The sequence below is a fragment of the Salvia hispanica genome, chromosome 4, assembly GCF_029641045.1.
Source record: "Salvia hispanica isolate PSC_SH4W2 chromosome 4, Shi_PSC_v1, whole genome shotgun sequence".
Classification (NCBI taxonomy): Eukaryota; Viridiplantae; Streptophyta; class Magnoliopsida; order Lamiales; family Lamiaceae; genus Salvia; species Salvia hispanica.
The window spans coordinates 52,445,966-52,472,947 of NC_142695.1; the positions used below are offsets into that span (position 1 = coordinate 52,445,966).

Consider the following 26,982-nt stretch of genomic DNA (forward strand, 5'->3'; position numbering starts at 1 on the left):
TGAATTCAATTTTCTCTTTTTCATTTTGTTGTAATTATTATCGTGATTTATGGTTTTTTTTTAGTCTAACGTAACCTAGTTTGTGAAATGTGAATTTTAGGTGCATGTGAAAATTAATTACGAATAATGATAAACAACCAAATTTTGTACAACCAAAATAAGATAATATTAATATTTGATGTATTAATTATATATTAAAATTATAAATATAGTAAGTGGATAAGTTAAGACTTATTAGCATTTAACCTCATTTTTATTTTTATATTTGAATTTTTTTTTATTATTTTTAAATTTTGAATTAAAGTATGCACTAAATAAAATTAATGGATCCAAAAAATTTTAAAAAATATACATAAAGCATAAATATATGACCATAATATTATACACTTTCCATGTACTATATATGCATCCATATATTTTAATAAAATGCATAAATAAACCTATTTTTATACAAATAAACTAGTTTTTGGTTGTACAAAATTTAGTCACATAGATTTGTTGATTAATTACTAGCTTCGTCTCATTTAAATTGAAATATTTAATGTTCGGCACATGATTTTAATCAATACTACTATTGTTTTATGAATTAAATTGAGAGATAATAAATAAAAACAAAAACATGAAACTTTAACTAGAACGTTCTAAAAAGTAAAATAAGTCGGTAAAAATAGGATAGAGAGTATTGCAATATAAAGTGTATAAAATAAAAAAGTTAGGAGTTGAAATTTTTAAATATGTCATATTTCAGATCCATACTTATATTTGTTCATCTTTCACAGTGCAATGAGACAAATTATAAAACCATAGTCTATTATAAACGATGGTGTTACACATCAACTCATCAGTAAGATCATCAGAGCAAGAAATCAGACTTGAGTTCCATCATCACCAATCACCAAAGCATAGATAACCAAAAATTTCACATTACAAAATTCTAAGTTCGAAATTCTTACACTGCCACACCACATTTCCAGATACTCCTTACTTCGACAAGGTGCTGTAGCACATAAACTATGTCAGCTACATATAGTTCAAGGTTTAAATTGACAAAAAATGTCACATGTAAATGGAACCATGGGGGATGCTGCGCGCTAAAAGTTGGGCGAGCGTGAGAAGCGGCTATCTTCTGTCATTGGTTCTCCACGGATGCTTCCCGGTATCCATGCTAGTTTTACTTTTTCCATCAGCAGGTTTGTCTCCTTGATCTTGATCTTTCTTTTGCTTCCGCAGGATCTCATCAGCATGTCGTCGCCACAAGGCTTCTCTTTCTTTCCTCGGCATTTTGGTATATCTCGGATCACTCTTCAAGAGTAGTTTTGCTGTCGACCAAGATGTTAAAATGGTTTTACCATCTTCTGTTTCTTGAGATGCACCTTCTGAAGTTATGACGTCTACCAACAGAGCCCTGAAGTCCTGAGCACACCGCTATAATTGCGAAGAAATGCAGTAAGTGTACAAGCACTTAGGAGAACAATGCTATATCAAAGGAAAGCCAGGATTACCTCATGCAAGGACTTAATGTGTTCACGGAAAAGTTTCTCTAAATCAGATTTATCGAGATGTGGATGGGCAGCACGTCCTTGAGGATCCTTCTCCAACTTCAGCTTTGATTCTGACCAAGATGCCTAGATACAAATACAAAAATTTGGGAATGATCAAGTTCAAGGAAACTAGAACAGGATCAAGAGCACAGGACATCATATATGTGTCCCAGATAATAATTACAAATACCGCAGTTGATGTTTCAATGTAGTGTTCTGTTACCTCTTATGTTTGCACATAAGAGGTAATTCAGATCATTTCTAACTATGAAGCTGTAGGATTGAAGGCCAAATCTTTTGCAAGATCTGTAGATTAAATAATTCACCGGTGTGCAAATTTTTTTTTTTCCCGCAAGTTTTAGCTGATTCTGTAGACTAACAAGCCAAGTGTGTCAGTTGCCTGTTTAGCATATGCCGTGATTGAGAAGAAACCATTAGATAATTTTGCATTTTTCTCTTAGTGGCTATATTAATATCTACGAAAGTAACAGGATAATCTAAAGAACAACCAGCAGATACTTCCAAGTTCCGAAAATTATAGAGTCCAAGTACTTAAAAATAAGATACTTCTACCGGATAGTATCAATTACCTGAGGATCTTTTATAGTTTCCACCAATAGAGCTTGATATGATTCAACAGCTTCCTTCCTGCGAGCTTTCTGCCTCACTCTCTCAACTTCTTGCTCTTCTCTTTCTTTTCGTTTTCTCAAAGCTCTCTCTCTCTCCTTTAGTTTATCCTACAAGCGGTGCACATGCACATTAAGTTCCATGAGGACAGATTATAGTAAACTCTTTGCTAAATCCTTTTATAATTTGCTCTGTGAGAAGAATCAGTTAATATAAATCTTTCACAAAACAAAAAATGAATGTGATTGGATCATTGGAACCAGCAGTGAGTAGGGTCAGAAGCAAGCATTTGTCTTACCTCCTCATCTTGTTTTGCCTTTGCCTTCTGAGCAGTCTCTTCTACAGCAGCCTTTAGTTCTGCTACGTATTCATTGAATAACTTCTCCCTGTCTTCATGCTTGACTGACTTGTATCTGGGATCACTTCTTAAGCTATCCTTCACCTACCAGAGAAAACATTCACATCTTAACACAACACTGTTTCGAAACTTCTGCATAAACATTTGTGCACAATATAAAGAAGCCCCAAGGCCCTCAACCTACTAAAATTCTTTCGCATCAACACATAAATCACTCTTTTCATGCTCATTACATTGGCATGACTGCAGCTATATGATTCCAGAGCAAAACTTACGCAAGGGTTTATCTTTAGTGTGTATTATGGAAGGAAGAAGAATTAATTCAATATTCACCCAAAAACACTGATATGAAAAGATAGAACTCTTACAAGAGCAAATGAAATACTATGAGTATCTCTGAGTCGCTAAGCTGGGTTGGCAAAACCAGTCTGCACTAGGAACTAAAAATAACATCACTTTTCAGCATAAACCCACCTTTGACCACCTGGAAGTAGATGTAATGTCTTCTCTATCCTTAAGCAGCGACTTGAAATTAGATGTAGTTACAGCACGCTGTGCTTGAGCTTTTTCTTGAGCACTCCTTTTCAGAAGTAACACCCTAGCAAGGCAGAAACTAAGTTATGCGATAGTAGTCTAGATCACATATGGAAGTCTCATAACATTTTCACAAAAGTATATCAGAATTAGTATAGTTACATCTTACAAATTAAAAACATTGTTATAAAAAAAATCACGATCATGCCACACATCGAATTTATAATAAGATATGATGTTTCAATTTCAGATTTTTGAATTTCATTCTTTTCTTTCATATTTATGATTATTATGTGATTTAAAAAAATTTTAATCTGTAATATCCACATCATAGCTCATTACTAATACAAGATATCTAGATAAAATGCCTTTCATGAAAACCAGTGGACTAAGAAGGCGAGGTTCAATTTCTTTGCCAACTTACACTTACACTTGTGCAGTACATCAATTTCTTTGCAATCTACATAGCATACTCATCCAGCATTGTGAAATGAGAGGAACTAGTGCCTTTACGAAGGGATCAACTCAAACCAAATTGACACCCAAGACAAACTAAGGCATACACACTTTACCACCAAAACACAGATAGCAGTAGGGTAGTTAATGAGTGATTTTAATTTTATGGAGTATCTTTTAAAGCTTATTAATCATGTTGGCTGATTCTCTTTCATCAATAACAAATTGTAGCTGACAGCTCATAAGACATAGGACTATTATAACAAGGTCCACTAACAGATAGTGGAAATCAGCAGCAAGACGGTTTCCAAACTATAAACTTTGAATATTAGTGAAGTGACAATCGTACCTTTCATTTAACAAATGTTCCCTCTCTTTCCTGTCCAAGGCCAGAAATCGAGGATCATCACCCCATCTCCTCTTAAATGTTTGATAATCAGTATTCTGATCAATGCCCTGGATGTGATAAAACTGTTCTTAGTCCTTTAACTCCCAGATGCCAATCCAGAATTCAAATTTAAGTAACAGAGAATACTTTAACAGGAGACAATTGCACCAAACCTCCTTTGCTTCTTCCAGTAACTGCTTGAAACCTTCCAAAGCAGCCTTCTGAGCCGCTCGTTTTTCCTTTCGTTCCTCTTCAGCACGAGTTCGAACATAGTGCTCAAAGAGAGCTCTTCGTGCACTTTGGTCTGGAATGGCCTGCAGCAGATTAACCTCTTGAAATACAATGTATTGCAAACACTTTCTCACGGAGACAAAAGGTTCCATTGAATTAGAAGAAAGGTATATAACCAGCTGACTGAGATTAAACAACTATTAAAAGAAACTTCAGATCTTAGGTTACCCAAAATCCAAGACAAATTTCTTTATTGGTAAAGAGAATCAACAAACCTTAAAGCGTGGATCAAAAACTATTTTTGGAAGTTCTTTCTCCCATTTTGAGAATGGTGCCACTCCCCTTTCCTTAAGCATCTCCTAGAAAGTTCAAAGCACGAGTAGATATGAAATGAGCAGAACGATATGATACAGACTTAGAGAACATACACAGAAATGCTTCATCAAATCATTCGTATATAGAACTTCAGAAGGAGTCAAGAGTCAGGACAGCAAAAAGTTTGGAGTATATCTCAACTACAAGTTTTAAGGTATTTTATTACCACAAATGAAATGAGAAGAGAGTTTGGTTATAAGCATTAAAAAAAAAGTACCTTGAACTTGAGGAGACAGTCCTCCATGGTGGGGCCTCCATCTTCATCCTCGGAATCGGAAGAAGAATTGGATATGTCACCATCCCCGTTCTTATCCTTATTATCATTTTGGATATTTTTCATAGTAGCCTCCATTGGTTTTGAGCCATTAAGTTCTACTGAAACTGAACCAGACACAGATGGGGAGGAACTAGAATCGGGAATTCCAGAATCTTGCAACTTCTTTTTTATGAGATCCAGTGCAGAAGATGAGGCAGATGCACCTGAAGATCTAACTGCTATGGCATCACGACCGCCTGTGTTAGCAGCAGGTGTGCTTAAGCTAACAAGATCAGATCCTTTTTCAGTTATAATATTAGTATTGGTCACTGACACTGATGAAACTTGCAAAGCATCAGCATCATGCTTCTTTCTCAACTCAGTTATCTCACTAGGTATTTGCCAGCTACTTACCTAAGTCAGAAACCGTTAAAATTATCAGACTACTGCTCAAGCCACCAGTTCACAAGATAGAAACAAGATATGAAATTCAGATAAAGGAAATATTGCCAAAAAACTAGAGAGCATGCCGCAGTATTAATACAGCTATCTGACACTTTACAGAGGATCAGCTGCATGGACATCAACTGAGTCCAAATATATACTCCCTCCGTCCCATAATAGATGGCACACTTGAGTGAGAGAAAATAATATATTTATATTAAAATGAAAGAGAACTTTTTCCAGAAAAAAGAAAATGTGACATCATTTGTGAGACAAATTAAAAAGGAAAGTAGTATGGGACGGAGGGAGTACATCTCAGGTGATGTTACTAGGAGGTGTCCAACAGTTCACCACTTGTCGTGGAACTGAAACCAGACCGGCAATGAGAAAGATCGGTCAGAACTCCAACTCCTTTAACCAATAGTTAGGATTCTAATTTTCAAATTCCAACAAGTTCTTTTTTTTTCTCTTTCACTTTCTTATCCAGTGCAAAGTGCAAACAGCTTCAACTGACAATTCATTTGCGCCATTCATCAATAACAGTGAACAACTCTCACTGTTTTAACTTTCCAAACTAAAGAAACACAAATGGCTACTTTGAATTCTAGTTTACAGTTTCAATAAACACCTGAACTGTAAAAAGACCATTTCCAAAATGGTTGAGACTTAGAGATTACAATTTTAACTGTAAATGTGGACAGTCTTACAAGATTAGTTTTTTCTCACAAAAGTATATGTTTTAGCTTTTAGGTATATGTATTTCTAGTACAATGGTAACCTATGTTTATGCAATCTATATGGGTCATTTACCCTAAACCAATATAAGAAAATCTTTTCTAACTAAAATCACAGTCAAAACAGAAAATAAAGGTCAAGAAAATAAGTTCCAAATCGCCAAAACAGTCTATGAGATGCAACAAACCAAATGCAGTGAGAAGCTCCAGACCTTTTGTATGGTGTTGTAGTAATATTTTTTCCCATCATTAGTGGTGACAAGTGTCCAATCAGTACCCGATAATTTCTCCCTGGTTGGAAAAACGAAAAAAAAATCAGCATAACTTCACAAATAAACTGTATAAGTTAGGAAAGAAATGAGTTTCACCAGGAAAATCGCAAACAACAAGCTCCAAGCTCCCGTGCTGTTTGACAATAACAAGTAGTTTTGACAGAGAAAGACATCACTACTACCAACATCTAATTGGGAACTCGAGAAATCTAGAGGTCATTTATAGAAATAGATGAAGATTACTTCAGTGATTCAATTTTAGAACACCATATAAGCTGAGTGTGCAATACAAGTCAATTATCTTTGGTTCACTGATTTACTTTGTTATGTTGATGATAGATATGTTCTTTCACACACTTATACATCATAGGACCCAATATTCATATCTGTCACTTCCAGGAGTATTAGCAGAAGACAAGTCAATCTATTAAAAAGTATCCCAACAATCTTTGCAGATAACTCACCATGAAACAGGAGTTGGCTGGGAAGTTGCTCTATCCGACTGCATTATAACAATAAATACAAAATTAGGACAACCACTAAGAAAATGTTGGAAGATTACAAGGTACGACAAAAAAAAATTGCAACAACAAATGCAGAGCGAGATCAATCAAATATTACAAATGAAATAAAATAACTGATGCGTTCAACAATCTTTAAGCATGAAAGGTAGTTATTTCTGATTTTAAGCATTTGCTCTCAGCAGCAAGTTGGTAGAACAATATCAAAATTCACCATGAATCACCAATCTGCATTCTAGATGCATTGAAAGAAAAAAAAAGCACAGGATACTTGTGACTTTCACTTGAAAGTTTTTACGCCCCCAACACACGCACCCAAACAAACAAAACCATTAAGGTCTTCAGATTCTTCCTACGACCACCTACCATAGCAGGTCAAAAATAAGAGGCTAAAGAGCATAAGACAGAGCACATGTTTGGGAGATAGGATAAAGAATATCGGAACCAAAATATCCTATGAGCAAGTACAAGACATTATGCATATTAAAGAGAAACAAACAAAATAACTGCATCATTATTTTTTTATGATAATCCCATGCTTGCAGTACCTCTCCTTTAAAACCAGAAGGTTTCTCATATGTAGACTCCCTTGTCAATGCGTTATAATAGTACACAATTCCAGACTCTGTCCTGTGGGCTGTCCAGGCATCCAGTTTTTCATTGCTAGGAGTTTCATTATTAGTTTCTGCATTCACAGTGTTCCAAGTTATCCATAGAAAACCTTTGCAGTTAAGGCACAATAGAATAGGTACAGCTGTAAAGAAATTTGAAAGTGGAATTCTGGTTTTACCGATTCCAGGGGGTAACTCTGACTGTCCAGAACCATGGGATGACTGGTTACCAGCAGAAAAGGAGGCTGCAGGAGCCCCCATTGCAGATACTGCAGGTGAAACTCCAGGAGGTTGGATATCAGAATATGAAACAGATTGTGGGGGCGTGCTACGTATCGGCATTGGATAAGGCCCAGGAACAGAAGCACCATAAGGTGAAAAAGATGGTCTAGCAAAGCCACCGATGTGCTGATGAGACAGCCATGGTCCAGGAGGACCAGCCTGAGGAGGAGCAGATGGGTAGATAGCAGCTGCATTATGCTGAATGGGAGGGTTGGGGAGAGCAGGAGCACCAGGCATGAACGTTCTTAATCCAATGGAATCCTGAGATGAAGCATGAATGGTTGAACTTGAGGCAGAAAGTATGTTAGAAGCCATTCCAGGGGGGCCAGGGGTAGCAGGAGCTTTAGCCATCCTTGTGGGCACTTGAAACGTTGCTGGGGCAGGCATCCATGAATTCATATTGCTAAAACTGTTGGGTGCAAAATGTGCTACAGGACTGGCATTAGGGGGAGGCTGAGAAGCAGACTGTATAACTACTGATGCAGAATTAGTTGCTCCCGTTTCTGCAGTACCAATAGCTCTTGCATTCTGAAGCCAAGGGAACCAAAGGTAGCATATAAATAGTGTGTCGCATTTAAAGAAAGTAAGAGTATAATCTTAAACATTTCAGCATGCTGCATTAGGAAACATGAGTACAACCTCACATATTGACCAAATTGTAATCAAGAGTTTTGCATTAGTAGAAAAGTTGCAAGTTGTCCAAAAGACATCAACTGGATGGGATTCAGAATGAGGAAACAAGAAGATCATGATGAACGATCAAGGACATTGGTAAATTGCCCGGCAGTCATGCACATACTGCTACTTGAAGCAAAATCTCATACACACAAAGCACGGAATATCTAACATTGCGATAAACAGAGTGAGAAATGAGTTTGGCTGAGCCATACGGTTGTTTGTGATTGATCAGTCTGCTTTTGTAGCACATTTCCATTGAAAGTATAATTTCCAGCATGTGATGAATTTCCTTCAGGAACAAAAAATGGGGGGCCTGGATGGGCCATGTCCTGGCCTGCTGCTCCAGATGAAAATGTACCAGTATTTGATGGGAGTGACGAAGTAGGAGGTATCATTGATTTTGTACTAGAGTCACCACTCTTTCCTACTTCAGGAAGATATTGTTCAATGGCCTGCACAAATGAGACAGACGGAGACATATTTAATGGGTGAGCATTAGAAGAAAGGTACAATAAGACATACAACAGATGAGAGCATTTCTTCTCACATGGAGAAAGAGACAAATGCAATACGGTAACAATAAGGGTAGCACAGACTTGAATTTTTTTAATTTATTCAAAAACGTGGGTGTCAATGGTAACTTTTTGTATTTTGTTCAGAACTCACACATGTCTACGCACATGTGACTCATAAAAGTAGATTTACTTTATTACACCTGGTAAAGAATGCAAGCTTACACCGTTCACAAGAATCTAATATCAAACACAGAAACAAAGATGATAAAGTTTGGTCATTCAACAATAGTTATAATCCCAAGTATATAGCTTTCTCTCAACCCTCTGCTAGCAGCTGAAGTCATTCATTTACGACTACTTACAGACACAATTGCAGCCATGATTATAAAAAAAACTGCTACAGAACTAGTGTCATGGTACACAACCTTAAACAGACAAATGATCTCAACAAGATATAATATTAATACCATTACAATAATGCAGTCAATTGGCATTCTGGCAACAGATAAGCAGCTCAGAACCAGCTCTAAAATGCAAGATATTCAGTGAGAGAAATGAATCAGTACAAACAACAACAACAACAACAGAATAAGAAAAGAGATACTGAATAACCCAATGCCTCACTTGCACCACCTACAGCCAAAACATCAGGCTTGAGCAGTGCACGTTTTGTCATTTTCTAATAAATCATTATATATTTTCTTATTTGTGCTAAGATGAAGAAAATGTTGTGAAAGCTCTGAGGAGGCCAACAATCTCATTCTAGAAAGAAATCGAAGGTTAATACCAAGTAATATCCACAAATAGATAGATTTCCAAGTAGCATCTCAGATTTTGTTGCAGATTTAGTTTAGCTAAGGATGTCACTCTATTCCTCGATTTCCATAATTTGCAATAGTTAAAAATAATTTCTACAGTGGTAGTATTATAAATTTCCTATACAGGAGAACCCAATCGGCCAAAAAAGTCAAACCTGACGAGCATAAAACTGATTTCTTCCTTCAGAAACCAAAACAATTTTGATTTTTATAAACAAAAAAGGGCAAATTGAAGCTAAAAGGCTCAATTTATTGACCATTAAATAAAAATCAAACCTCACTAGCACACAACACTGAGTACGAGACATCAATAAACAAAACAGCAACAACATGAATTGCATAGCCAAGCAAAAATTTAAGAAAGGAAAATGACACATGCCTTTAAAGGAGACGGGCTTGAGGAGCAACAATTCACAGAATACCCATTTTCTCTGAATCACAGTAACACAAAACCGTCTAAAACGATCAATCACTTCATCAAAACGAAGCAGTAAGGCTCTACCTTGAGTTCATCCAGCCCGTAAAATCTTTCAAATTTGTGGAAAGGGGAAAAATTAGGTTGCTGAAAATTCCGAGCCAATTATGAGAAATTAATTTATCGAACAGAAAAAGGGGAGAGTCCATTTCCAATTCCATTTCTTGGCCTCCCAGTTGTGCAAAGGGCGTTTGTTTTGAGTGTTTTGTTTGTTGGAGTTAAATACCATGCGTTTGGTTTAATGGTATGGTAACAGTGGAGTAACCTATAATTTCCTCCCTTCCCTCAATTAATTTTTCTATTTTCAAAATTGTCCCCTTTTAACCCTAGAGATATAAACCATTTTTTCCGCCACAATTTTGAAGCCTCCGAAACGCTGCCTCCTTTTCTCTTCACCTGGTGTGGAAGCTTGAAGCTTAATTGCAGAGTGTTGTAAGAACTATGGATTTAGTATTAGTAGTAGTAGCATCTGAAAATTGTAAAGATTCACACCCAAAAGCTATCTATTACAGCACAATAAATCAATTTGGCAGTCCCAACTGTACAATTAACTTCAATCTCCATCACAGTCATTCACATGGAGTGTTGGATTTCTTCAGTACAAATTCACAAATTAAAGCTTGTCGGACTAATACCCAATTTTTTTTATAACGCAATTGGGCGTGAGAAATTTGTTGTATAACAAATTGAGGGATCGAATTACAACATGAGAGAACTAACCGTGGTCGGTTACAATGCGAATTGAGAGGAGTGTGTCTGAACGGGATACGCGCCGGAGTGAATTGAGGCGAGCTCGAAGAGTTTGAAGAACTTGCAGTCGACGAAGATGAAAGAGAGCTTCAGAAATTTAATTTTGATGAGAATCGAGTAAATGGCGTTGCGGAACGTGTGAGGGCATTTCCGTAATTGCAAACCGGCGGGCCAGCCTCCTAAACTTGGGCCTCTCAGTTTTGCAAATCCTAAACTTGGGACTGGCCCATTCAAACACAACATGAAACAAATTATTTAATTATCGATTCTTTACTTAATATAAATACACAATTAAAGGGAGGGTGTTCAGTTGGCATGATTGGATCTTGGGATTAAATATGTAATATGTTGGTATTATTTTATATAGCTAACTCCTTGGAAATTGGGACTAAAATAATCTCATAATTCAATCCTATATTATATCTTGCTACCATTATTTTATCTAAAAAACTGAACACCGTCTTAATGGTAATATGTATAATGCAGATAATTAATATAATTGGCATATTATTATGAACAACCAAAATCCTAATGTAAAGGCACTTGAAATGGTTTATCAAAAAATCCTAATCAATTTTGTAGTTTTGTAATGGTTATTGATGTATTGCTCATCTACAGACTACACCAATATAAATAATAATGAAATTAGATTTAGAAATTTAATTTGGTTTATCGGTAAATTATCATCTATTAATCTTGGATTCTTTCAATCTAGACCTATTGGTAAAAACACTATCCAATACATGTATATATACAAGAAAGTGTGAAACAACAATCCCAAAAACTTTCTATAATCAACAATTGCTATCTACCTGCCAACCCACGAGGGTAACATGACACATTTAGAGGCTAACTCATACAAAGCAAAACTCTCACTAACAACGTTGGTGGGCAGCGGACGTACGAGGACATCCAAGTAGTGAAGGCCAACACTCGATTCTACAATCAACACTTGAATTTGGGACACACGGACAACGCCACCAAGAGAGCCAAAAGCGCGACTATACCAAACACCACCAGTTTGATCTTCATGTTCTCAATCCACATATTCCTCTTCATCTTCGTCCCTTGCTTCCTGAAATCCTGTGCCTGCAAATCCCCATTTCGAAATGCAAAACAAACTCTCAACCAAGACCAACATAAATAGACAATACTTGTAGTCTAACAAGTATCCAAATGCAAATCTTGAACCACATTTTAGAAGGTTGTTTCATGACGATGCATCAAACTAGCATATGATTAATTAAGACTATCTCAATCTCAACCAAGACAAACGAAGTGGTCTAACAAGTATCCAACATGCAAATCTTGAACCACATTTTAGAAGGTTGTTTCATGAAGATTTATGATCAGACTGACCTGTGATTTAAGATTATCAGTCTTGTCCACAAGCAATTCGATCTTCTCTCCACGGTCAAGAACCTATGCAGGAACACACAAGGCATTTCAGCAACCACATACACGACTATGCAACAAGAAAAGTAAAAGCATCTGTATAAGTATATACCTTCTCAATGTTTTGCATCATCACACCTTTCACCTCAGAGACCTGAGCCTTGACTTTAGCAATCTGGCTAATTTCTTCAGGATGATCAACGCAGTACTGCATTTGCTCCTTCAATTTAGGCCTGCAACAATACCAAAAGGAGTTGGGAAAGATTATTGAAGAAACAAGAACAGAGGGGGGCTTTACCCAAACTCTCTTTTTAGGCTGTTGGAGCCTGCAGTCGAGGCCTTGCCGCCTCCATATTTCTTCGTGAAATCATCCTTGATACGTTCCAGAAAGGCAATTGGTAGTTGTCTGCCCGCAGATTCAACAGCAACAACGCAATAAGCTACAAATTAACATATGTATCAAATGAAGTCAAGTTACACATCCACACTTTTCATACACCATATAAATTCTACAAAGATTAATCAACTTGACTTCATTCACTAACAACTTTAAATTGAACTTCTCTTTTTGAAAATGAATTTGGAACTCTTATCATCCCCCAATGAATCTATCAATTCAAATCCATATTCAATTAGGTATATGAACCCTAATGCACAAACACAACTAAGAACAATAATATAATTAGCATCCACATTTGGGCAAAAAATACACCAATAAACCTAAAGTAAATCGAGGTTCATACTGAAGCCATTATCGACGAGGTAATTGAAGGTGTGGTCATCGCAAGTGTAGGTGAATCGGTTGTTTGAAGCAGAGAGCTTTTGCAGACACTGGGAGGCAATGGTGTTGAAATTCCCCTTGAATTCAGTGTAATCAGCCAAAACAACGGTTCCCCTCGCCACAAGGCTGTAGATCAATTTCTGCTGACCCATTTTGCGAGATTATTGTTGCTCTTTCTTGATTGGGTTTGTTATAGATTATATTAACATGAAATATAAAACCCATAAACCAAAAAATGCAAGCATGAGGGAGAAACAGCTGAGGTTGGACGAACAGAAACATAGATGGATATTACTCCATGTGATCGAGAAAGAGAGGGAAATAAGGGATCCATGGAGGAGCGGGAAAATTGGCTGCAATGCTCCTCTTTCCTATTTATTGCTGGTTCTAAATCTAATTGTGGATAATTATGTCATTAACTACACTAGTATATCCCCTGCACATTGCGCAGCTGAGAAAATTCATAGTAAATCATATAATTCATGCTAGATATGAATAAAGGAAATTATTTAACACACTCCGTGCCCAAAAGTTTTGTACCAATTTAATTGGGACAAAGAGAGTACAATATTTAAGAATACAATATTTAAGAATACATATTTTTTTATAAATTTATAAGAAAAACATACTCTCTCTCTAGATAAGATTAAGGAGATTATTTTAGGTATTTCATACAAAAATGTTATGTACCAACTAAATTTGTACAAACAGAATGCTATACTAAGAATAAATATTCACCTACCAATCTATAAAAGTAATAACTACTACAATTACACAAAATCAATTACTATTCTGAATCTTCTCTCAAGTCTTACACCATTTCCATTTTCCAAACTTTCTTTTTGTCAATGAATGATTAAATCAACAAAAGATGTATACATCGACGCTGATATGCCAAAATTCTTCAGAGTATTTCCCATAGAAGAACAATAAAAAATGGTATGCATTTTATAATCATAAACATATGATAAAAAATTTCTTTCGAAATAGATTATCATTTTTATTGCAATTTGTTTAGTATTTTAATATTTTTGCATGTATCATATTAATTATTATGACATTAACATTCACTGCAACACAAAATTACTACGATATTATATCAAGAGTGAACTATAAAAATGGTCCCTGGACTATGGGTTTATCTCGCCCATAGTCCCGGGACTTTAAAAATATCGCCAGTAGTCCCTGAACTAAGGGTTTATCTCGAAATTGATCATTTTGGCTTTTTTTGGTACGAAAATACCCTTTGATATTATTTTGGGGGGTTTGGGCAATTTGGTCTTTTTACACTTTTAACATTTTAAATCTGATATTATTTTAGTTATGTACTAACTTTGATATTATTTCAAAATTATCATTCTTCTTCCATTTTGTTATCCTTCACTTAATTTGTTTTTTTTTTTTAATTTCAATATTAGATTTAATTTTATAAAATTAAATTTAATATTTAGATTTTTAAATATCAATAAAAAAATTTAATGAAAACTATTAATTCATGGACACTATAAATATTGATTAAAACTATTAATTTTTGTTATTTAATATAATATTCAATTGAATTGAAGAAGTACAGAAAAATAATATTAATCATGATGGAAAAATAAGAGTTATTCTATTTAGCCTCCGTTCGGTTGTTATAATTTCTTGTGATTAAATATTATGAAGTTGACTAAAAATTTGATACTACTTAAAATTTTATATAGGAGTATTTTTGTTGAAATTTTCTAGTAAATTTTGATTGTTTTCAAATTAATAAACGAAAATTATATTAGTCTTACATTAGATGCATATTTATTTCAGAATAAATTGTATTATATAATTTATTTATGATTAAAGCTACTATTAAATATTGATTAAAACTAAGACGTTGTCATACCTTATTGATTACATAGTACTATACACTATCAAATATTGATTATAACTATTAATTTTTGCTATTTAATAATTTTTATAATTAAATTTTTTTATTGATATTTAAAAATTAAAATTTAAAATTTTGTAAAATTAAATCTAATATTGAAATAAAGAAACAAAGTGAAGGATGACAAAAGGGAAAAAGGATGATAAATTTGAAATAATAAAGTGTAAAAAGACCGAATTGCCCAAAACCCTCAAACCCCCCCCCCCCCCCCCCCCAAAAAAAAGGGCATTTTCGTATCAAAAAAAGCCAAAAGGACCAATTTCGAGATAAACCCTTAGTCCAGGGACTACTGGCGATATTTTTAAAGTCCAGGGACTATGGGCGAGATAAACCCATAGTCCAGGGACCATTTTTGTAGTTCACTCTTATATCAATGATACAATTTTATTAATCCCTTCACATTCTTCCATATTTTTAATTAACTATTTATAATTATGAAGTAGTATTAATAGTAACATTGACAATATCCTACCGACAACACAAAGAATAACATGTAATATTTGTCAAAATCACCACCAAACACAATACATGCAAACTCCTATTCAAATGGCGCATACTTAATTTATAGCAAATTCACATAATATCACACATACTCCTATCCAAAGCTTTAGTATAACACTTGTTAACCGTAGAAACTTCATGCCTTCATTCAATATAATAAGTTTCATATTGACAATCAATTTAAGTATAATAAAAAAAATTGAGTTTACACCATAATTTGTTTTGAGTTTAAACTACAATACAATACCTACTAAAGCATGAATATAAAAAACAATTATTATAGATTACATGCCCGATTAAATTTTAGATTACCACCAATTTTTTATTTATATAATAAATATTAAAAAAAGATTAATCAACAAACAGATCACATTCAAATCATATTTAAAACATAGTTGATTAAATCATTTTTTTTCTAATTTTAGAAATTCAAGGTTACCAATTTAATTTTAATTTTTAATTAAATATTCATGGCTCAACGAACAAAGTCAATACTCATTGATAAATACTATATGATTATAGGAGTACATATTTAAACATATTTTAGACTATTGCCAATTATATAATTAGAACAAATCAATACTCTATTCTTGGGATAATTTTGACATACTAAAAATCATATCAGAAATACGATCGATTAATCTATCATTTCGATTTTTTAATTTTAAAAATCGAAAGAAATTCAATTTCAAATTTAAAGCTCCGAATGGAACCAAAATCCATATATAATTATAAAAAATAATGACTATAGTTTATAATAAAATAAAGAGTTCTATTAATGATGATGGTCACCCTAATAATAACTATAGGTTATAATAAAATAAAAAGTGCTATTAAACTTTAGGGAACTTAGAAGTTAATATCGAATAATTTGATTCGGGCTTATTAAAGGTTGAATAATTAAATAGATGAAAGCCATAATTTAAGGATCTCATTGAAGCCCATTACAACTATACAATGAAATTTAGGTAATTAATTGTAGGTATAGTTATTGATATTTTAAATAATATGTTGACTAATAGTCTGATATATTGAATAATTACTAAAAATTAGCATTTTCTTATGGTGAATGGTAAAAAGAAAATATAATTTTTGAAAATATGAGAAGCACATGTTCTTAACTCATCTATTTAATATTTTAAATCTATATAGTTAATATTTTATATCTCATATAGAATGTTACATAGAAAAAAGGTATATTGCACAATGTTGTTAAATTGTAAACTATGTTACTAAGTCGGTACTACAACCTAGCCCTATGGATTACTAAACCCTTTAGAGATGGATTTAACTTCGATCACATAGCGAACGCTATTTTATTGAGTCGGTACTATACCCTAACCTCATGTACTACTAAACCCTTGGAGTGTTGGATTTACACTTCAGCCCCGGCGCGATGCGCAACTAGCGATATTTTTAGTAATCAAATAAGTACATAATCATGTATTATTGATATATGTGAACTTTAGAATCGAATCATTATATGCTCCATCCATCTAATGAAATATTGTTCATATGTTCAATCCCAGCACGATGCACTATTTAAATGAATAGAGAAAAAGAGCTCGATACTTTAATTGGAATGAGAAACGTGGTTAAGTGTATTAATTGAATAAGTAAAGTTTTCAAAAAAGAGAAAAGTGTCATCTTATTTGGAGCAAACTAAAAAGAAAAAGGTGTCATCTTAAGTAGATGATAAAATTTGTTAAAACTAATACTCCTACACGGCCACAATTAAAATTTTAAAACTAATACGCCTACATGCCATAATTAAAACTTTACTAAAACTAATACCTTCAATTTACTAAAACTAATACTCCTACACGACCACAAATTAAATTTTAAATTATCATTTATTAATTCAAGTAGGGTTTAGTTAATCCTTAATTATTTTTGGCCCAAAACATGTTAGCCTAGCCCAAATTCATATGTCTATTTTATTCTCTTACTTTACTCTCTCCACTTCACACACAAAATAAAATTATATAAAAGTATCAATTTTATTATGCAATAATAAATATTTTATGTAACATTATTATTATTATTATTATTATTATTATTATTATTATTATTTTTATTTTTATTATAAAAATTAATAAAAATTAATATATATAATGGTGAGAAATAAAATGCAAACATTCGTTGAGCCCGTCCATCATTTGCCATTATAGCCTGTGCAATGTGAATTGGGAATAGGAAAATGCTTGAGAATAGAGAAAACTTTTTGGAATATGCATCATTGATATACGTGTGATTTGCAACTAGGAATATGACATTAATCGAGTAGACAACGCTAAAAATGAAAATACTTTTATCTCTACTTTATTCTCTCTCTCTTACTTTATTCTCTTCACTTCACACAGAAAATAAAGTTACATAAAAATATTAGTTTTTAGTATGCAATAATAAATATTTAATGTAAAGAGTGCTATTAAACTTTAGGGAAATTAGAAGTTTGCATCGAATAATTTGATTTGGGCTTATTAAAGGTTGAATAAATAAATAGATGAAAGCCATAATTTAAAGATCTTATTGAAGCCCATTACAACTATACAATGAAATTTAGGTAATTAATTGTAGGTATAGTTATTGATATTTTAAATAATCTATTGACTAATAGTATGATATATTGAATAATTACTAAAAATTAGTATTTTCTTATGATGGACGGTAAAAAGAAAATATAATTTTTGAAAATGCGAGAAGCACATGTTCTTAACTCATCTATTTAATATTTTAAATTTATATAGTTAATATTTTATATTTCATATAGAATATTACATAGAAAAAAAGTATATTGCACAATGTTGTTAAATTGTAAACTATGTTACTAAGTCGGTACTACAACCTAGCCATATGGATTACTAAACCCTTTGGAGATGGATTTAACTTTGACCACTTAGCGAACACTATTTTATTGAGTCAGTACTATACCCTAACCTCATGGGCTACTAAACCCTTGGAGTGTTGGATTTACACTTCAAGCCAGGCGCAATGCGAAACTGACGATATTTTTAGCAATCAAATAAGTACATAATCATGTCTTATTGATACATGTGAACTTTAGAATCGAATCGTTATATTCTCCATCCGTCTAATGTGTCACGACCGCGCTTTGCTAAGGATAGCATTGCTTGGTAAATCATGACCAGGGGAGGGAATTAAGAAGAGGGGATAGAAAGGGGACGAAGAATCAACAACAAGACACACAAGTGCTTCTTCATAAGGTACAAGAGGTTCTCAAGACAACAAAAGATCATGAGAATTTAAAAGAGTGTTTATCACAGGTCACTCGTTACTGATCATTTTTCCTATGACCCATCTACTACAAAATACCACAGCAAAAGCACAGCGGAAGGAGTTGTAACCATGTGGTCATGTGTATGAAGACACATGCCACGAAAATCCTACAAAAGAGATGAGACGACCACCAACTCCACTCAGCCACCAGTTCATCACTTGCTCAACCTGCACATTTAGAAATACATGCAGGGCTGAGTACGGGGTACTCAGTGAACACATTGCCGAAAAATACACATATAAGAAAAAGTTATTATCCTGCCATCACAGTAACACACGGGGGTTTTCTTAAAGGCCCGAGCTTACTAAGTTCATTTTCATAAAGTTCGCTTGATCAAGCTAAGTTCATTCCATCAATCCGCCATATCTGATAGTTCATTGGGTGTCGGGAAGGTGGCCACCTTCCACGATCACATTGACCGGCCAACCCTTACGATGACTCACGGTCCATTCCTTTGTGTACACTAACTCGAATAGGATCTTGGTTCTATTGGAGCCGAATTCGTTCCATTCATTCATTCATTTGGCATCGCCAAGCAGATAGGCATCATAAAACAAATAATTTATGGCACGATAATATTTGAAAAAAAATAAGTGCGATTTTATCAAACAAAAATCATTTTATATATTTGATAATTTTATCCACACTTAATGTGTTGGATATAAAGCCCACCTCAAAGCTTCCAAGTAAAACTCTACAAAAGCTCGACCTTGGGTAATCAAACTCCGGGAACACGCCCTTCTTGAAAGAGTATAATGATTTAAATTAGTTTTTATGAACATACATAAGGTGCATGACATGAAATGATCCTACAAGGAGTATGCATCCTATGTTCGGGGTTCGATCAAGATAACTTCATTCCATTTAAATTGTGGATCCCTAATTTATAAGAGACCTTAAAGTAGATAAATAAATTTTTGAGAGAGGGTTCATTTAGCTCATACATTCCTAACTTCAAGAAATTAATTAATTAAGGAGGATAAAGTATTAATTAATCACAAGATTAATTATTTAAAGGCTTCAACATTTTAAGTGATATCAAACCCAAAATTTTGAGATAAAGCCCATTTCCTCACTTAGACTCAAAGCCCAATTTTATTTTATTTTTTCCTTTCCTCAAACTATTGGCCCATACTAGAATAATTAGGAGACTATTCCACAAAATTAATTGGCCCAAAAGAGAGGCCCAAATACTTAAAATCAAAGAAACCCTAATAAAACTCAAGATCAGATTTTGAATCAGAGGGGCGCCTCTTCCTCTCCCCTTCGCCTCACGTTTCTCACCCTCTCTCTTTCTACCGTCGCGCCGGTCATGGCGTCACCGGCGAGCGACGCCGGCCGTTGCCTCGTCTCTCTCTCTCTCCCGGCATCTCTCTATCTTTCTCGGCCGACGGAGCTCGGCTGCCTCCCGGAGAAGAAACTCCGTCACCGGCGTCCACTTTCAGGTAGGTTTTTCTCTACTTAAACTCACGATTAAAAACACACATATTCCTCACTCTTAGTTCGATTTCAGGCACCAATTCGTCGAGTGAGGGGGGGGGGAGAAAGGGTGCAGCGTGATTCTTTCGGGGCAGCGGTGTGCGTCGTGGATGGCTGCCGGAGATAGCAGCGGCGGCGGCTGCCGCCCAGTGACAGCAGCAGCAGCAGCTGTGGCTGCTCCGGGTGACAGCAGCGGCGCCTTCCGGTAGCTCGGTGTCCATCGGTGCACTCTTAAAGGCTAAGTTCTTCATCTCTCTGTTATCTAATTTCCATCTTGAGTTCCTTCTCATGGGGGCAGTGGCTATGGTTGGTTATTACTTAGAGTTGAGATAGATGATGAAAGCTTGGTGTTGTTGGCACTTGCTCTAGAGATTCTAGCATAAGGATGATTTAGAAGCTAATACACTGTGTTGCTAGATTCTTGCTATGAAAATGGTATTGACTAAGAGTCCAATGATCAAGGTCTAAGTTGAGCATGAAAGTTGTGAGAAAAGCTTGGTCTAACAATGGTGATAAAGATGAGAGTAATTGGATAAGTTTTACTACATGATGTAATGAAATGCAAAAGTATGCAAAAGTGAAGTAAAGGCTTAAGAAATCAAATGTTTAAGGATAATTACCTTAAGGAAAAAGAAGAATGTAGTGTGTAGAGAATAAATCCTTCTTCTTCAAGCACTTGCTAGCATCATTAGTTGAAATGAGATTTTGTTTAGAGAAATCTAGTGTTGAAGCAAAAGTGGAGGTGAAGGAGTGGTGTAGTATTTAGACGGTGTAGTATTTATAGAGGAAAAGAATGCATGGCTTTACATGGTTAATAGCTTGGTTTAGGAAGGCAATGCATCATCCAAGAGTCATGGACTTTTTGCCAAATGAGGCAAGTTGTCCAATCAATCATTCACAATACCATAAATGGCAAGAATATTATGTCTCGTCCCTTAAAAGACGTGAGCCGTCATTTGGAAAACGTGAGCCGTCGTTTGATAAGCGTGTTTGATGTGATTTGATTTTGTCGATCGTCTCGTCTTAATTTAACACGCTTCTTATCCATTCGTGTAGGTATCGGGATTCAAGGCGTGACTATTGAGCAAGATCCGAAGGGCATGGAGAGTATTTTATTTTTTAGTAAATCTTTACTTAAACGTTGAACTCGTGTACGGACTTTTTATTTGAAACTCGGTCTTCACAAACGGACTTTTATTAGAGCAAACTTTATATTGAAATATTACTATTTTTGTTTTCCACTCAAAAGATACTTCACAACGTCATAACAAGAAGTAATAATAAAAAAAATTAGACGCGAAACTTATATATATATATATAGATCGATGTTCTAAGCCTTAGGGTAAAAAGTCGGGGTGTTACATAATGATATATTGTATCCAATTCCAGCGCGATGCACTACTTTATTAATTGAATAAGTATATAATTAATTATTGTTAATAACGTTAAATTTTGATCTCACTATATAGTATTAAGAATGATTTTTATTCCACAAAAGTAAACAATTAATGATTTAAATGAAGAGAAAAAAAGAGCTCGATATTTTAATTGGAATAAGAAACGTGGTTAAGTGTATTAATTGAAGAAGGAAAGTTTTCAAAAAAGAGAAAAGTGTCATTTTATTTGGGGAAAACTAAAAAGGAAAATGCGTTATCTTAAGTGGGTGAATAAATTTACAAAAACTAATACTTCTACACGGCCATAATTAAAAGTTTAAAACTAATACACCTACATGACCATAATTAAAATTTTACTAAAACTAATACCTTCCATTTACTAGAACTAATATTCCTACATGACTATAATTAAAATTTACTAAAACTAATACTCCTACACGGCCATAAATTAAAATTTAAATTATCATTTATTAATTCAAGTAGGTTTTAGTTAAGCCTTAATTATTTTTGGCCCAAAACATGTTAGCCTAACCCAAATTCACTTTTAGGGCTGCATTATTCACTATATAATCCAACGGCATTTTTCAATTCCTCCCATCAGCGCCTCTCTTTCTTAGTTATTTCTACCTCTTTCATGCCACAAATTTTACTCCAGATTTCTTGAATTTGTTTTGTTTGCTAAGAACATGGAATGCGTATGATGTGGAATAAAAAAATATGGAATGCGTATGACGTGGAATTTTACTCCAGATTACAAAATATTAAAGAATATGGAATGCGTATGATGTGGCTGATATAATTTTAAATTTCGTATAATGTAAATTATGATTGATTTAATGTAAATTATGGAAGGCGTATAATGTAAATAATGACTTATTTAATTTACAATGAATCAATTATAATACAAAATGCTGTATTTTTCTTTTATTAATTCGATCAAGCCCAAACGGTGAAAAGCTCAACTAAATATTGGAAACCATTTCCTTTTTATATAATTAGAAAGTTAAATTAAACAGAGAGACTATCTCGTCATATTTTTAATGCTAGTAATATTAATTTTGTGTATAACTTTGTCATGTATAATTTAATTTGTCTCTATATTCAAAACTTGATGTGATGTCTGTTTGATTGTAAGTTTTATTAGCTTTAAAATAGTGTTATCTCCTAGTCAATTAACAATCATTGAAGTGTATTTAAATATTTAAAAAAAAATGAACACATCATAGTTATAGTGATAAGATGACTTTCCTTTATTTATGAAGAGTCCCTTTTAAAAGTTGTAGAATAGATTATTAGAATCTCTTTTAACCTGAAAATTTTATTTTCGATAAATAATTAATAAAATGTTGTAAAAATCTGTCATTTTAAAATTCATATTTTAAAAAAAATCAAAAAGGGATAAATTTTTTTATACAATTACAAATTCATAGCAATTGTGATATTGTAAAAGTATTACAAAATGATATTAATAAAATATAAGTAATTTATGTATAAACTTTGTATAAATTATAGATACAATGAATTTGAGTATCACTTATTATCTTTTCTCATAGCCAGGGAAAAAAATAATATTTTTTTAGATTAATATCCCTCATACTTGAATAGTCTATTTATATTTAATAAACTAAACAATTTTTTAATTAATAAAATAGAAAATAAAATAAGAAAGATAAAAGTGCATTAAAAATGAATATGATATGGTAATACTAACTCAACAAAGGGGTATAATTTGTCATTATTAATATTATCAATTTTTGTTTAAGACTTTCTATAACGGTTGAATTCAAGCTTCAATTATAATTTTATTAAATTAGAAAAATGTGATCTATTAAACAATAATAAAAATATTAAGCAAATAAGTTAAATATCTAGAAACTATAAATAGTATTTTTAAAGTTTAGGGACTAAATATATGTGTAAATGACAAAACATTAAGATGGTTCAAAGAATATTTAACCTATTTACAGAGAGTTTAACCCAAAAAGTTTCATTACATCTCTCTTTAAATATTAATTAAATATAACTCTAAGATAAAAGTTCGTGTGAAAACTTATTATATTTAACCCAAAGAGATATAAATATATATAAACAATTTTTTGTGAAAACATATTAAATATATATATATAACCCAATTTTATTAAATATTTATTAAATATAACCCAAAGATAAAAGTTCGTTTGAAAACTTATTAAATGTATATGTGAGAGAGCCAGAGAAGTCTCATTACATCTCTCTTTAAATTGGCATGAAATGAGATTAATATATTTATTAAAAATAACCCAAAGATAAAAATTCAGCACATCTCTTTATGATAAAAAATTGAATTATATTTTGTTAAGCTTTCACTTTTTGTTAATTGTACTGGTGAACTATTTAATTGTTTGTGAAAACATGAAATGTATATATTAGTACCTATTAATATTATACTATATTAATGTCACGACCGCGCCTTGCTAGGGATAGCATTGCTCAGTTAATCATGACCAGGGGAGGGAATTAAGAAGAGGGGATAGAAAGGGGATGAAAGAATTAATGATAAGACACAAATATTTCTTCATAAGATGAGAGATGTTCACGAGACAACAAAGATCATGAGAATTTGAAAGAGTGTTTATCACAGATCACTCGTTACTGATCGTTTTTCCTATGACCCATCTACTACAAAATACTACGACAAAAGCACAGCGGAAGGAGTTGTAACCACATGGTCATGTGTATGAAGACACATGCCACGAAAATCCTACAAAAGAGATGAGACGACCTCCAACTCCACTCAGCCACCATTTCATCACTTGCTCAACCTGCACATTTAGAAATACATGCAGGGCTGAGTACGGGGTACTCAGTGAACACATTGCCGAAAGATACACATATAAGAAAAAGTTATTATCATGCCATCACAGTAACACACGGGGGTTTTTCTTAAAGGCCCGAGCTTACTAAGTTCATTTTCATAAAGTTCGCTTGATCAAGCTAAGTTCATTCCATCAATCCGCCATATCAGATAGTTCATTGTGTGTCGGGAAGGTGGCCACCTTCCACGATCACATTGACCGGCCAACCCTTACGATGACTCACGGTCCATTCCTTTGTGCACACTAACTCGAATAGGATCTTGGTCCTATTGGAGCCGAATTCGTTTCATTCATTCATTCATTTGGCATCGCCAAGCAGATAGGCATCATAAAACAAATAATTTATGGCACGATAACATTTAAAAAAAAAGTAAGTGCAATTTTATCAAACAAAAATCATTTTATATATTTGATAATTTTATCCACACTTAATGTGTTGGATATAAAGCCCACCTCAAAGCTTCCAAGTAAAACTTTTACAAAAGCTCGACCTTGGGTAATCAAACGCCGCGAACACGCCCTTCTTGAAAGAGTATAATGATTTAAATTAGTTTTATGAACATACATAAGGTGCATGACATGAAATGATCCTACATGGAGTATGCGTCCTATGTTCGTGGTGCGATCAAGATCACTTCATTCCACTTAAGAAAAGTGGATCTCTATTTTATAAGAAACCTTAAAGTAATTAAATAATTATTTGGGAGAGGGTTCATTAAATCCGTACATTCTTATCTTCAAGAAATTTAATTAATTAATTAAAGAAGGCAAGACATTAATTTATCATAAGATTAATTATTTAAAAGCTTCAAACAATTTAAGAACTATTAAACCAAAATTAAGAGATAAGGATTCATTTCATCACTTAGACTTAAAAGCCCAACTTCCACCTTTCTTCTAAAAAAAATGGCCCACACTTAGTAAGTTTAAAAGACCATACTTCACTAAAATTATTCGGCCCAAAGGGGAGGCCCAAAAGTGTGTTGCCCTAAATGCACTAAAAGAAATTAGCCTCCCTTCTTTCTTCTATTTCAAAAAAAAACATTTCTCCCCTTCTCCAACATCTCACTCTCTCGCCACTCTCTGCCGGCGGTTTTGGCGTCGCCGGCGAGCGACGCCGGCCGCCGGTCAATTCTCCCCTCTCCCCTCTTTCTCTATCTCGGTCTCTCTCTCTCTCTCTCTGCCGCCACGAACCGCCACCTCCGCCATCGCCGCCGGGCCGCTGCTGCCGTCGCTGGTGGGCCGCTGCCGCCGTCGCCGCCGGGTACACGGCGGTCTCATCGCCGTTGACCGAGAGAGGTAGGAATTCCCCCATTTCCCCTTCTTTCTCTTCTTCTTTATTTTCTTAAATTGAAGGCACTAAAAGGGATAAATTTCGTTGTGAAAAGTCGGACAACCGCCGAAATGTTGCCGGACTGCCGCCGGTCGCCGGATTGCCGCCGCCGCCGGTGGGCCACTGCCGGGCAGTATCCCCGGGGTCCGGCAGCTTCTTCGCTCACGAGGTAACTTTCCAAGATCGTTATTATTGTGCGATGAAGTTCTCTAAGAGTTTAGGCATTGCTTAATTGTTTTCATTGTCTAAGTTTTTTCTATAGTTAAGGCAAATTCTATTCTAGGAAGTCATATGCATAATTGGCATGAAAACCATTAGGGGAGAGGCATAATAATATGGTTTGAGTATTAAGCACTTTATTCCTCAATGATCAAGCTCTAGTTGTGGTTTTAAGTTCGATGAAAAGTTCTAAATGTTAAAGAGGGTGAAGGAAGTGGTATAGAATTGGTATTTGACATGGGGGGCTTCAAATGTTCATGCTTTACTAATTGTAATATGAAAATGACAATGTAGTAAGAAAAACAATTGTTAGGAGAATTTACCGTGAGAAAAAGGAGAAGAAGAAGAATGGTAGTGTGTAGGAAATTTGACTCCTCTTCTTCAAACACTTATATGCATCCTCATCTTGATAGAATTTTGCTTAGAGAATTTTTATGGTTGAACAAAAGGATCAAGAGGGGAGATGGAGTGGTATTTATAAGGAAAATGGGTGCATAGGAATGCTTGGTCATAAGCTTGATTTCAAGAGGAAATGTATTGTCCAAAGGGTAGGGACTTTTTGCCAAATGAGGCAAGTTGTCTTGTCAAACACCTCTTTTTCCTAAAATGGCAAAAATATTATGTCTCGTCACTTAAAAAGGCGTGAGCCGTCAATTGGAAAACGTGAGCCGCCGTTTGGTTTGCGTGTTTGATGTGATTTGATTTTGTCGATTGTCTCGTCTTGATTTAACGTGCTTCTTATCCATTCGTGCAGGTATCGGGGTTCAAGACGTGGCTATTGCGCAAGATCCGGAGGGCATGGAGAGTATTTTATTTTTAATTAATCTTTACTTAAACGTTGAACTCGTGTACGGACTTTTATTTAAAACTTGGTCTTCACAAACGGACTTTTATTAGAGCAAACATTTATATTGAATATTACTATTTTTGTTCA

The 26,982-nt window shown here is 34.1% G+C and overlaps 2 protein-coding genes and 3 long non-coding RNA genes across 6 annotated transcripts; 2 read left to right on the forward strand and 3 right to left on the reverse strand.

Annotated features, from left to right (window-relative positions):
* Positions 1 to 903: 903 nt before the first annotated feature.
* Positions 904 to 10,972, reverse strand: PRP40C (pre-mRNA-processing protein 40C). The gene is made up of 15 exons (XM_089056083.1): positions 10,837 to 10,972; positions 8,521 to 8,760; positions 7,528 to 8,158; positions 7,286 to 7,422; positions 6,681 to 6,718; positions 6,157 to 6,235; positions 4,728 to 5,180; positions 4,411 to 4,494; positions 4,078 to 4,218; positions 3,866 to 3,972; positions 3,001 to 3,124; positions 2,467 to 2,610; positions 2,132 to 2,278; positions 1,503 to 1,625; positions 904 to 1,425 (listed from the first exon to the last, which is right to left on the reverse strand). The coding sequence occupies exons 2-15, from the start codon at positions 8,701 to 8,703 to the stop codon at positions 1,120 to 1,122; spliced, it is 2,697 nt and encodes an 898-aa protein (XP_088912209.1). The 5' UTR covers positions 8,704 to 8,760; positions 10,837 to 10,972; the 3' UTR covers positions 904 to 1,119.
* A 524-nt stretch (positions 10,973 to 11,496) lies between these two features.
* On the reverse strand, positions 11,497 to 13,303 carry LOC125198673 (putative vesicle-associated membrane protein 726). The gene is made up of 5 exons (XM_048096981.2): positions 13,005 to 13,303; positions 12,560 to 12,701; positions 12,374 to 12,494; positions 12,226 to 12,288; positions 11,497 to 11,955 (listed from the first exon to the last, which is right to left on the reverse strand). The coding sequence occupies exons 1-5, from the start codon at positions 13,192 to 13,194 to the stop codon at positions 11,812 to 11,814; spliced, it is 660 nt and encodes a 219-aa protein (XP_047952938.1). The 5' UTR covers positions 13,195 to 13,303; the 3' UTR covers positions 11,497 to 11,811.
* A 5,363-nt stretch (positions 13,304 to 18,666) lies between these two features.
* LOC148929407 (uncharacterized) lies at positions 18,667 to 19,516 on the reverse strand. The gene is made up of 2 exons (XR_016137648.1): positions 19,438 to 19,516; positions 18,667 to 18,932 (listed from the first exon to the last, which is right to left on the reverse strand). It is a non-coding gene; the product is annotated as an uncharacterized LOC148929407 (long non-coding RNA).
* Positions 19,517 to 19,992: 476 nt separating this feature from the next.
* LOC125198660 (uncharacterized) lies at positions 19,993 to 21,464 on the forward strand. Of its 2 annotated transcripts, none has more exons than XR_007172440.2 (2): positions 19,993 to 20,210; positions 20,268 to 21,464. It is a non-coding gene; the product is annotated as an uncharacterized LOC125198660 (long non-coding RNA). The 2 variants fall into 2 exon arrangements; XR_007172439.2 differs by having other exon boundaries at positions 20,279 to 21,464.
* Positions 21,465 to 25,538: 4,074 nt separating this feature from the next.
* Positions 25,539 to 26,982, forward strand: LOC125198002 (uncharacterized). The gene is made up of 3 exons (XR_016137626.1): positions 25,539 to 25,795; positions 25,885 to 25,998; positions 26,803 to 26,982. It is a non-coding gene; the product is annotated as an uncharacterized LOC125198002 (long non-coding RNA).